The sequence below is a fragment of the Electrophorus electricus genome, chromosome 11, assembly GCF_041902795.1.
Source record: "Electrophorus electricus isolate QZ-2024a chromosome 11, ASM4190279v1, whole genome shotgun sequence".
Taxonomy (NCBI): domain Eukaryota; kingdom Metazoa; phylum Chordata; class Actinopteri; order Gymnotiformes; family Gymnotidae; genus Electrophorus; species Electrophorus electricus.
Genome location: NC_137507.1, coordinates 2,017,501 through 2,030,000, shown reverse-complemented (window position 1 = coordinate 2,030,000; position 12,500 = coordinate 2,017,501). Strand labels below are relative to the sequence as shown.

Sequence of the window (12,500 nt, the reverse complement as noted above, 5' to 3'; positions counted from 1 at the left end):
AAGAAGAGCCACAGTCCCCCCAAGAGACTCTACACCTTCTTCAGCATGCTGTATTCCTCCCTGGTAAGCTGGTGCTGACAGCCATCACAATACGCGTGCTGTAAACATGTTCATTTTTTCAGGTACGTGTGTGTGTTTGTTGTCGTGCATTTCTTAAACATTTCAATCGTATCGATTTATCTTTAGGCAAGAGGTGCCCGTGCGGTTTTCCAGCTTTATCCAGAAAATTCCGAACAGGTGAGCTCCATGAACCAGTGAGTACAGTGTGGATGATCTCCCATCTGAGAGATGTTGAATGTTTAGTAGTGAATAAGGGTGTGGGGAAGACCACCCTCACCCACCCCCCTGTTGGTGCTTTACTAGTTCCTTAGATCCCTGTTATGTTTCACCGTTCCTTATCACTAACCCTGGGTAACCCCTGACCCCTGGCTTCTGCTTGCAGCTGGAGCTGATAACAGCCCAGGCCATGAGGTCGGGTTTCACTGGCGGCATGGTGGTGGACTACCCTAACAGCAGCAAGGCCAAAAAGTGCGTGCTCGATGGTTCACACTCAACAGGACCGCAAACAGTATACTTACTCCATGTATTTGGTATAATTAAATGGCTGCTATCATCTGCTCTCTCCTTCAAGGTTCTTCCTCTGCCTGTTTGCTGGCGTATCTGGTGTCTTGCCCAAGGTACGGACCGTGGCAGGCAGTGAGTGTGAAATCTCCGCGCCCTCCTGAGAGATGCTGCATGAAAACGTTGCTGTTCTGCTGTGTTGCAGGGTTTGGGCTCAGAGACTGTTGACAGAAGTGTGGCCAGCCAAGCTCAATACACAGGCCAAAGGTGTGGTATTCTGCGTTCCTGTATACACACCCGCAACATCACAGTTTGCCGTTAGAATAACGCTGTAACCATTTTAGAATTCAACATCACAGTGCAGATGTATATCAGTATATCGCTACACCCACCGTGAGGGGTCTTGTCCATGAGCGAGAGCAGGGTTGTGACGTCCCCTGTCCTGAACGGAGAAGACCAACAGAGACAGGGGGCAGTAGTGCTGTCAGGCTGTAGCCTCCTCCTGATGGATTTTCCTCCCTCTGACATTGACCTGTTTTAGAGATGGAATATTTAAAATGCATATCGAGTTGGTGTGATGGGGGGGGGGGGGGGGGGAATACAGTTTACACGCTAGACAAGTGGGAAAAGTGTTGCCTTTCTACCTTTTGTGGTGTTTTCCGTCGTATCCGAAGGTGTCGTTTCAAAGTTCTGAAAGGCAAGTCGGTTAAGAAGAGCAAGGACTGGATCATGGAGAAGAAGGAGCGGAGGAGGAGGCAGGGCAAGTGAGTAACGCTGCTTTTCATTCGCACAGCTCAGTAACGCTGCTTTTCATTCGCACAGCTCAGTGAGTAACGCTGCTTTTCATTCGCACCATTGTTGGTTTAAGCGACATAACCCCCCCCCCCCCCCCCAAACATGCAACGAAACAGGTTGCAGAGGTTCTGTGATACTTCATTATGCTTCTGATTTGTGGAAAATGCCTGCTGCCCTAGATCTGATGTTTTGTAATCAGGAACTTGCAGGAAAGGGTACCCCGGACCTGTACGGCCCACAATACGCTGTTCTCATGGCTATTGCTGCATTTGTTTATTTGATTGATTTGGTTTTTCAGGGAGGTAAGGGCAGATACGAAGTACACAGGTCGCCAGAGGAGACCTCGCTTCTAAAGAGCGTCCGGCATCATGAGCTACTGCAGGTCTTGCTCTTTCTACCCTTCCTTCACTGCGCCTGCCGCTGCGGACCTTCACGCTGCGGACCTCAAACATGGACTTTTCTCCTATGTGGTCGACTGCTGTGTGATCAAACATGACATTTGCGATGTGCTTTCCCCTTTTAAGAGGGAACAGGACTTCTTACTCCCATTTTGAAGCTGTGATATCAGAATGAAACCACATCATCTAATAAAAATCACTTTTTTTTTTCTTTTCTAGACCTCTACTGGTGAGAGTGAGAGAGATTACAATAAGGAACAACATTTAAGTCTAATTAAAAAAATGTTCATGAATTGGTTGCACCATTAAATCCATAGCTCATTAAGACGTTAGCTTTTCATAAGTTTTAGTCTGAGGGATGCTTCATAAAAAAGTGATGCATTCTGATCACAGGCTAGAATGATAATTTTCCAGATTGTATGGGTAACGGCTATTATTCGTGTACTAGTGAGGTGATGTGATAGTTCTCGTCGGAGAACACATCATTTGGAGTGGAGAAACGCCATTTCAAACGTGAGCCGCGTCTCGTAATCGTGGCGCGCTGCTTGTGAAGTTAAAGTCGCTTTGCGAGTGTTCCCTAAAGCGCGATATCAGCGCTGCTCGCCAGAGGGCGCTGGTCTGCAAGCCTGCTGAGCCTTACCGAACGGGAGCAGGGCGTAGGATTTCCGTTCCCGGTCGTTGTCCCCGCTAATAATGCTTCACTTCTCGGTTGTTAATACGTATTTGACCCTTAAACCGGTTTTCTTCTCCGCCCGCCCACACTGGGCTCTTGAACGCGTGACCTGTAAAAGTGGGTGAGTTATTGTCTCCCAGCCGGTAACCCGACGTTGACGGGGGCGTTCAAACGCCGGGCCTCGCGTGTCGTTCCCAGCGCGTCATCCTTTGGCAGTGCACCCACCCTCCGTTCAAACTCGCGCCGAGAGGTGGACGCACGCGCACGCGGCCTCTCCGCGCCTCCTCGCACGCGCCCGCTTGTCGCGTTTTTTTTTTTTTTTTTTTTTTGAAGGAACAACTCGCGCTCAGTGGCACGCTCATTTGGGCGCGGGTCTTGCGGGAAAGTTCCGGACGCAGGCTGAGACATGAAGGACCGTACGCTCGAGCTGAGGCATGTAAGTACCCCGCTCCTGCTTGCTGGACTACTTATTTCTCGCGCTTTCTCAAGTTGCGCACTGCACGAAGCAAGCGGTGGGCACGGCATTATGCACGGGGAACAAAGCGCGAGAGGGTTTAATGTGCTACCGGTCTTTCGGTATAACCGTGTGAGCTGAGTCTGATGTTGCGGTTAGGGGACTGCGCGCGCTGTGGCAGCTGCGTCCTCGAGTCTTCGCGTTATTTCCACTTTTCTGAGCGTGCATGTCGCCCGGATCGTGTAGACGCGGGTAGCCCGCTTTCCCCCGCGCGCACCATCTGTTGGAGGCGCACGGCGCAAAGGGCTGTCGCGTATTTCTGCGTTATCTTAGCCCTCCGCTTTCCACGGACGCGTAACATCACAGCGGTGAGCGTGAAATGTACCGACATCGGTGCAGTCCTCGCGTTGGTCACAGCAGCTGTGCCGACAAATGCGGAAAGATAAACCAATAAGTCTCGCGGAGGGCGAAGGCTCTAGGTCGCGGTGTCGCATCCGCCAGGTCCGCATCACATACTTGGTACACAGCATTGGCAGGTCAGGTCAGATTATGTGCTCTACTGATGAAACTTTGTTTCTTTTGGCGGAGATTCCGGCTTGTGGTGTTAGAACCGTGGAGAGAACTCTGCAGACGCAAATCAACGCGAAAGGCAGATTCATTTTTGACACCACGAAAACCCATGTAAACCTGCATTCGCAATAATAATAATAATTCACTTTGTCACATATTTGTGAAATAAGAACCAAAATAGAGATTATTATTAAATTAAAATCATTGGGATTTGTTTAAGGAACGTAAGTAACACCTAAATATCTGAAATTGATATGCTCAGATGCATACAGACAGACACTGGCCGTGGAAAACATGCGCTCAGTTGAAGGGTAAAACACAGAAGAGAGAATCAGGCACCTGACCAAACACCAGTATACCATGTTAACTGGACAGTCCAATCTAAACTTTTAATGTGCCAATATCGAAGCCATCTGGCCAGTCCATCTGCCGTGTTCATCAAACCAAACACATGTCCGTTCAAATCATTTTACCTGTTTGCCAAAAGCAAATGTAATTGTTATATTAGTAATCGTACGCCCTCAGCCTGGATAGAGTCCTAGATCCTTCATCTGTCTGCTAACCAGGCCCTGCTGGAATTACCTTCTGATCAAATAAAGTGACCAAACTACAAATGGTCCCTCGCCGTCCTTTTAGATCATTTGAAAACCACCGACTGGTTCAGTGGCTATTGAAACTGAGCAAACAGTGCTCACGAGCAGGGTTTTGTCTCAGTGACAGGGCCGTGACACACAAGCAGGTGTGTCTCTGCTGTTCAGAGAGCCCAACACCACTGCAAGGGGTCCGCAACACGTATTGATTTTTGAGACGAGGGCGTGATTGAGTTTCTTCGCAGCCGCTGTGTGTTTTAACGCTCGGCACTCTATCGACTGTTTCAGGCAGAGCTTGTTGGGTCCGATTCTCAGCGAGACCACAGTGTCAGACTGGATACTGTGTGGCTGTGTGTGTCTGTGTGTGGTTGGCTGAGGAAAGCACAAAGTGGTGAAGTGTATATATAATGTCTAGGAATCACTGTAACTTCCTTTCTCTTATCCTGCGTGTGCATCCGCATGCGTGTGTTTGACCTTGGCTCTCAGGAGAAAGCAAACTGTCAGAGAGGGACTTTGAGCTGTGACTAACCCGCAGGGTTGCAGGGTAGAGTGATTTGACTGGGGATCTCTAGGAATTGCGCCCTGGGGACCGAGGGGTTGGCCCGTGTCTTCCTGCCGCACATCGGCGACGCAGAGAGTGAACCGGTGTCAGTCTGGGGTGAAGCACTGAGTACATATGTTTAGCTGTAAAATGACTAAATAGTGTTTTACGCAGTGACAGTGTGTACTAACAATATCTGGGGGGGAGCGGTCGTCCATTTTGAGCTCACGGCTGATGCTCGGTACTGAGGAGCAAGCTCCTTCTCTTCTCTTCAGGCTCTGTTTTGCAGTTAATTAAAATTAGATGACAAATCTGCTGATGAAATTGTCAGTCACAGACTCATAAAAAAACAGCATATCAAAAGCTGTTCGCAGGCCCAAATGGAGAATGAACAGTTAATAACGTGTGTGTGTGTGTGTGTGTGAGAGAGACAGCGTGACGGCAGAGATGTTAATATTTGTTTTAGGTCCATGTAGAGACTCTCTTCAAAACGTAGCCCTGACCATGAAGCCTTTTCAGGGAGGAACATCTGTCTGTGGTTGCTCGCAGTACTGTTTGTTCATTAAGCATTGGTACAGAGCCGTCAGCTGGTCACAGCCACGATGCCAGAACGTCTGCGCGGGTGGAGCCGAGCCCTGCCAGCTGCGGGGGCCTCGTCTGGGGATGTGACTGTTGCAGCCAATGGCGTTTTAAAAATTTGGCCAAAAATGAGCAGGTGAGAGTGTTTCCGGGAGCTCCAGGAAGCCCGCTCCTCTTCTGCTCTCCGTGACATTTGTTGGTGCTGCTGTGACACTCGGAACAGAAACACATTAGCTAGTTGTGGTGATGTAATATACTGAGCTAACAGTCCTGCTGTTTGTGCCAGGGTTAACCATTTCATCCCTTCTGCAAAATAAATTCAATGTCCAAACTCAACTGGTATGCCATATTTACACGTTTTACTTTTTTTCTTAAAATTTTGGAATATGACTCTTATCGTACGTTTTCCTTCTTTATTGAATTTTTTAAACCATTAACGTGCCCTTTGTTGAAAGTGCTTCCACTATGTCTTCCAGCACGGCACTCCCGGGAATTCCCGAGCCATTGGCGGTGGGAGCGGGGGTTGGGGTCACGAGCCATTAAAGCTGTGCTGCTCTGTTCCGTTCACGCATTAGCCCCCCAAAGATCGCCCGTGTTGCCATGGTTCGGGATTAATTAGACTACCGTATTCCCTGCACCGTGCTGCACCACACCCAAGTGCTCTTACGCAAACTGGGTTAACGAAGCAGGAGAAACGTGTGACTTGACTCTTTTTTTCCTCCGGGGAGGCACTCGCATGCGTTTAATATTAGAATTGTTATCACTTCGCTTGTGCACACCTGCACTGTCTGACTTTCACAGTGCAAGCAGGCAGTCAGTGACACACTTGCATGTTATTCTGCTTAATTAATAAGGTGCCTAGTCAAAATAAGCCTGATGATGATGATGTTTGATACTCTAGGTGGTTTATGAGGCCCAAACTAGTAGTTGGTACTCGAATAGTAATCAGAAGGTCGCCAGTTCTAGTCCCAAATCCACCAAGTCTGTAACTGTAAGTCGTTTTGGATAAAAGCATCAGCTAAATGCTGTAAATGTATGAAGAAACAAGTTAGTTGAAAAATGATGAATTATAAAATGAACTTAGAATTGGTTGGATGGGGACAGAAAATGTTTCATCTGTACGTGACTTATTACTCATAAGATTGCATTTAAGAAATTGAAGCCTTGAAGCTACTGGTGGTGTGTATGTGAGTATTTACCTGTGTTTGCCAGAGGGTGTTATTTATAACCTCATTTAACAGTGAAATACAAAAACATTTTGTGTATGGGCATTTATTGACATAAACAGTCAGTGTTCAAACATGAGACAACGAGGTCTGGTTGTCCATGTGTCACACATTAACCAAAGGGTAACGTTTAAACAGACAAAAGCTCAGCCAAGAGAGAAACGTAGGCTGTGTGCATCTGACAGCACTGGGGATCACCAGCTCTGAGAACGAGGGCTACAGGTGGGGCAGTCCAGACGCAGCCTGGTAAACGTCTCACAAACAGGGCTGTTTGGGTTTGGGTCAGGCCAGACAAGAAGTGCCTGGGGAGGTTAAACGAGCTGCAGGGGCCTCAGGGGCTCTGGCTGCCCTCACCTCTACCTGCATCTGACTCTGTTCGCTCGAGGGTAGACCCAATTTGATGAGCCTTGTCTGTCCGTTGGCTCTGTGTTCTTCAAAAGAGTGCCATTTCAAGCATTAAACCTCCGCTGCTCCGGTCGCGCTGTGTGGTCTCTCAGCTTGAGTGTGTGTGTGTGTGTGGGGTGGGGGGAACCGTGCAGTTGAGGCTTCTGATTACCGTGGAAAATCGCTCGCAAGCCGTCAGCAGTGCATCACGCCACTGTAGAGGCTGCTGCCAGCCAATAGAAACGCTGCCTTTGAGATCCTGTAACAGTCGAGCAGTGTAGTGGATGGTCTGTAGGGCGGGGCCAAAAACGGGCTAGCAGCAGCGTGACGGAGAGGACGCAATTAGTTTTTTTTTTTTTTCCATGGTGATGCCGAGGACATAGACGAATCCGGTCACTGTGTGCCCCGTGGCCTGCAGGAAACATGCTCGAAAATAAAGCCCAAGAGGAAGGGGTGGAGAGAGGGGTTCGGGGCTCGGTGACGGGTGTTGACAGGAGACACGTCATTACCTCTCCCTGCCTGCTATCTGTCATTACAGCCCACTGCAGACTTAATGACACTTTCCCTCTCAGACTGAGGCAGCACTGCGTCTGTGAGAGGGAGGGGGATAAAAACAGGAAGCGACATCACACAGGCGTCTCAGCCAGTGAGGAAGAGACCGTGAGGAAGAGCAAAGATGGGGAGAAATGAACGGCAAACCGAGCAGCAGGCGCTTGTGTTCATGCGCTCTCTGGTCGTGGGAGCGCGTTCCGCGAATAGCGTAAGATTGTGTTAGCAGATAACAAAATATTGATGAGTGCGGAAGGCCCCGTTCAGCTTCACAGCACCACGGCTGTGTTCCCACCGTGCAGCATCGAACATTAATATCTTTTATAACCAGCCTTTGTTGATGAATCAGATTGTTGTTTGTCAGTCAGTTCATAGAGTTGCTGCAGCAACAGCGCTGACAAAGAACGGCTGTAGAAAGAAGCAGACGACGAAAACAATGGCGATCACACGGGATTTGACAACAGCAACAGCAAAAAAGAGAAAAAGAGAGAAAGCTGTTGGCCAGTTGAACGGAGGGAATGGGCGAAAAGGAGACAGCCACAGGTAACTCGGGCCATGCTGTGTGGGCCGTCTGTTGTAATGAGACTGAGCGTCAGCGCTGATGCTGGAGGCGAAGGCCCCCTCCTCTTCTGTCTGCTGGCTTGCTCAGAGCCAAGCTAAGGCAATGGAGAGAGAGAGAGAGAGACAGAGAGAGAGAGAGAGACACAGAGGGAGAGAGAGAGAGAGAGAGAGACACAGAGGGAGAGAGAGAGAGAGAGAGAGAGAGAGAGAGACACAGGGAGAGAGAGAGAGAGACACAGAGGGAGAGAGAGAGAGAGAGACACACAGAAGGAGAGAGAGAGAGAGAGAGACACACAGAGGGAGAGAGAGAGAGACACAGAGGGAGAGAGAGAGAGAGACAGAGGGAGAGAGAGAGAGAGAGAGAGAGAGAGAGAGAGAGACAGGGAGAGAGAGAGAGAGAGACAGAGGGAGAGAGAGAGAGAGAGAGAGACAGGGAGAGAGAGAGAGACACACAGGGAGAGAGAGAGAGAGACACAGAGGGAGAGAGAGAGAGAGACAGAGGGAGAGAGAGAGAGAGAGAGAGAGAGAGGGAGAGAGAGAGAGAGAGAGAGAGAGAGACACAGGGAGAGAGAGAGAGAGACACAGAGGGAGAGAGAGAGAGAGAGACACACAGAAGGAGAGAGAGAGAGAGAGAGAGAGACACACAGAGGGAGAGAGAGAGAGAGAGAGAGAGAGAGAGACACACAGAGGGAGAGAGAGAGAGAGAGAGAGAGAGACACACAGAGGGAGAGAGAGAGAGAGAGACAGGGAGAGAGAGAGACTCAGAAGGAGAGAGAGAGAGAGAGAGAGAGAGAGAGAGAGAGAGAGAAACAGAGAGATGATCTCAGCATGGGAAAAGTGAGCCAGGCCAAGCAGTGAGAGGAGAGGTTGAGAAAGATGTCAAAAGAACGTGTGTGTATGTGGAAGATGGCAGATGGGCAGGAATGTTTTGCTCTCGCTCTCTATATAATCCTTTACACCAGTGCAGTGCTGGAATATCTAGATTTAAATATCTTTAAGTTATATCTTCAGGATTATTTCTAAATTAATGAAGTTGAAAGCATGAAATGATTGGTATGATATCCTGAAACCTGCCTTTAGCCTGGTCTGGGCTGGTGGAGAAACTCGCTGGTGGAGTATTTTTAAAATATGTTTCACATTTCCATCTCACTTGCTAGTCTTATGAATAACTTAACTCTGGATAGCTCGTGTTATTCAGCTGGAGAGTTCACATGGATATGTTAATGTCAAACTGGAGCTGCCTTTAAAAAGAATGCACACCACTGACATACTTAAAAAAAATGGATCCCTTTTCAGAAGAGTTTGTACTGTTCTGCATAAAATACTCTTAAGAGCACATCTTTTGTTCTGTAGAGTAGATCAGTGTTTGCCCCAGAGTTTCTCCTTCTTTGGTCATCGTAGAGTGACTCACTCATTTATTCTGTCCTTGCAGAAAGGTAAGCTGAGTGGCGTGTTTCTGACAGTTTCATCTCCATTATGAGCTGGAAACTGTCAAGGCTTTTTAAACGGGAGCCGGGGTAGCTGACAGATATTGGCGCTGTGCTCTGTTTGCTGGGGTTTGACTGCTGCACAGCAGGGCCGTTCAAAGGGAGAGAGGTAGAGGGACCCATATAGCGTCTCTGGACCCACAGTGCCCTGGATTTCGCCGAACGACAGGCCCTTTGTGGCCCTGGGCCCCTCTGGATCTACCAGCAGAAATGCCTGCTTTCCCCTCGGGAAGGATGGGAGATTATGCTCCTACACGGCAACGGATCCAAGTCCGTTAGTAGACGAATGAGTCATGTGCCACTCCGGCCTGCAGGGATCCTGACCCAGATGGGCGCCGGGCAGAGACGCACTCTGCGGAAACCAGCCCTCGGCGGGTGGTGCGGGGAAGGAGAATGTCCCGCCCCCCTGAGGCTCTTCCGGAGGGTTTCCACTACAGCCTCAACATGGGAGCAGCTGGGACAAAGTGCTGTCATAGTGGCCAGAAACTGCACGCCACACGGCTGCAGACTGGACGAGTGGATCGTGCTTTTTGATTTGTTCACTGTAACACACTGATAATAAAAATGCATTTAGACAGGGCATGCCTGAATGGGATTAGAATTAGTTAGTAGATAATAGGAAACCGTTTTTTTTTTTGAGTATTGAATTTACTATGATTAAATAAATTAGTGGCATGTAATCCCATTGTCATGGACCCCCTGCCAATCGATATTTTTGTTTGTTGGGTGTAGACCAAATGTATGGACAGACTCAAGGTCTCTGAAAGTCTGTCTAGGAATTCATTTCCTGATTTAGCATGTCATTTCCTAGCACCGCATTCCATTAAATGGTTCCTTTCAGGAAAACACGATCTGGTAATGACCACTATGGGTCACATGGGTCTCGTGGTTGCGCTGTTATGATAAACATGCTGTGCACATTTAGGGTCTGACAGCGGATTGGCCGGGGGAGCGGTAATTTGATAAGTGTCTATTCGTCTGCATCGATAAAGTCACCAAGCTCGTTATTGACATTACAAACTCGGGGAACGCATACGGTCCATCAAACTCCGAGAACGCACAGCATCCTACAACCTCCAGGATACTGTCATCAAACTCCGAGTGAGTCGCCCTCAGAAAGCACCCTCAGTCCTTCTGCTCTGACAGGTGCCACTTGCTTCCCATCTGTAAGGAGCGATTATCATCGGCACGTTTATCGGTGGTCAGGAATGTCCGTATTTCCACATTTGTTTCTGGTCTAGATACACTGTCGTTCAGCTCTCAGACCAGAGGAAGTGCACCCCTGCTCTTGTAAGTCACTACTTCCCAGACTACTGGCTTCTGAATATTTGCTTTTGAATATACATTATATTTGCAACATTTAGCTGACACTAAAATGCAAAGCACCTTACAATTATGACAATACAACATTGAGGAACTGAGGGTCTTGCTCAGGGGCACAACACTGGCAACCTTCTGATTACTAGTTGAGTACCTTAACCACTGAGCTACCACTGCCCCTGGTACTGCCACTAGCAAAAAAAAATAAATAAATAAAAGTGAATAAGGTTTGTTTTGTCGTTTAGCTGCTGATTCCTCATTAGAAATCTGAAGTAATGCAGTAAACAATCTGATTTCTTGAAAGTGTCCAGATGGAATCCGATCTGCGAACATCCCTCTTAGTTTCGCGGTTGTCTGCTTGTCGGTCCACATGGCTGTGATTGAGTAACAGGCCTCTAATCACTTGACCCGCTGTGCTGATCGATGGCGAGCGCTGGTCTAATGACCTGCGCTCTATAACTCTTCACCAGCTTGGAACGAACAGCCCTGCTGTATGGAGCAGGAATCAGAAACCTTTAAACATGGGAGATAACAAGGCGAGAATGCCAAAATGAAAGCACCAGGTCCAGGGACGTCTGTCAGGACGCCACCATGATGCTACACAAAACTGGAGCAGCTTACTGGACCTCTTTACTGGGTGCACGTGAACTCGGTGTAATGCAGGAGCTCTTGATCCCACACGACAGTGGGAGCTCTTAAGTCTCCCATAATTTATACATTTTTGGCATATCTACCTTATAATAATAGGGAAATGGGGAAAAGTTGGAAATTTTTTTTTTTTTTTTAAATGTGTTGATAGACTGACTAACTAATCAGCAGATCATTTAATTACATACTGGAATGTCACTGTTTTGACCGTAGATCCTGGAGAGGTGTCGACGTTGTCCTTAAGTGATTATGTTAACTGGACGCTTATGTTTGTCAGGGTAAAGACTCCGAGGAGGAAGAGGAGGTGGCCGTCGGTGTAGAGAAAGCCTTCATGGATGAGTTCTTCGAGCAGGTACAATTTTGGTTTTTGCCACACCACACTGGTTTAGTGCCATGGTAACCATCTGAGCTCCAGCACATTAGCAAGTCGGAGGATCCCGTCAGACACACACACACACACACACACACACACACTCACTGACTGCCTATCGAAAGAGTGACGTCACACCCAGTCGCTGTCGAAGAGTGACGTCACACCCAGGCCGGTCCGCTTCCGGCAGCTTCACGAGCTCTTCACCTCCTGAACGCACTTTGCTGTGGAACGTGTAGAAGACAACCGCATAAATGTCTCGTCCACTCTCTGTGCCTTTAAAACACGTCTCTGCTCGCTGTGCTCTGTTCTTTTGAAAGGGTAAGAGTATTACATCTGAGACATGCCACCAGTTCTCATATTGTTCAGCATTAGCCTCCGTGGTTGATATCTGCAAAATAGCGCTGAACCAGTTGATCTTACTGCTGTTGATTTCTTAAATTAAGTTCTTCCTAGGCAGACACTCGTATTTGCCCAATAACAAATACCAGAAATAACATCACTTATTCTATCATTTATACACTCACCAGCCATTCACTGGAAAAAGGTATCAGGTGCTACTTTTTTACGGGTGTATTTTATCTGCGTACAGTTGCGGCCTGTAGCCCATCTGCTGCGTACAGCAGTGATGTGTGGGTAGTCAGCCCCCCAGTCGCACATGTCAGTTTCCGCAGTTCCACGGTTCCCACGGTGATGAGTTAGACCAAGTTTGTCAAGTTCAGCCATGTTGCTGCCGTTTTTACGCAGGTCTGCGTCACCTGCCAGAAAAATGTCCAGCTAACGGCGCTCCGGGC

The 12,500-nt window shown here is 48.3% G+C and overlaps 2 protein-coding genes across 6 annotated transcripts in view; both read left to right on the top strand.

Annotated features, from left to right (window-relative positions):
- bud23 (BUD23 rRNA methyltransferase and ribosome maturation factor) overlaps positions 1-2,047 on the top strand; it is a 3,613-nt gene extending 1,566 nt beyond the window's left edge. For both annotated transcript variants that reach the window (XM_027019104.3, XM_081723543.1), the window contains 7 exons: positions 1-63; positions 187-237; positions 443-528; positions 632-677; positions 767-828; positions 1,236-1,325; positions 1,655-2,047. The exon at positions 1-63 is cut by the window's left edge and continues 34 nt beyond it. In XM_027019104.3, the coding sequence (XP_026874905.2) occupies positions 1-63; positions 187-237; positions 443-528; positions 632-677; positions 767-828; positions 1,236-1,325; positions 1,655-1,709 (453 nt within the window). In that variant the 3' untranslated portion in view covers positions 1,710-2,047. The remainder of the gene's footprint in view (positions 64-186; positions 238-442; positions 529-631; positions 678-766; positions 829-1,235; positions 1,326-1,654) is intronic.
- A 324-nt stretch (positions 2,048-2,371) lies between these two features.
- Positions 2,372-12,500, top strand: part of LOC113583022 (syntaxin 1A (brain)) — a 66,529-nt gene continuing 56,400 nt past the window's right edge. Inside the window, exons 1-2 of one of the 4 annotated variants that reach the window (XM_081723546.1) lie at positions 2,372-2,863; positions 11,614-11,688. In XM_081723546.1, the coding sequence (XP_081579672.1) occupies positions 2,834-2,863; positions 11,614-11,688 (105 nt within the window). In that variant the 5' untranslated portion in view covers positions 2,372-2,833. The remainder of the gene's footprint in view (positions 2,864-11,613; positions 11,689-12,500) is intronic. The other 3 variants (XM_081723547.1, XM_081723545.1, XM_081723544.1) reach the window with 3 other exon arrangements.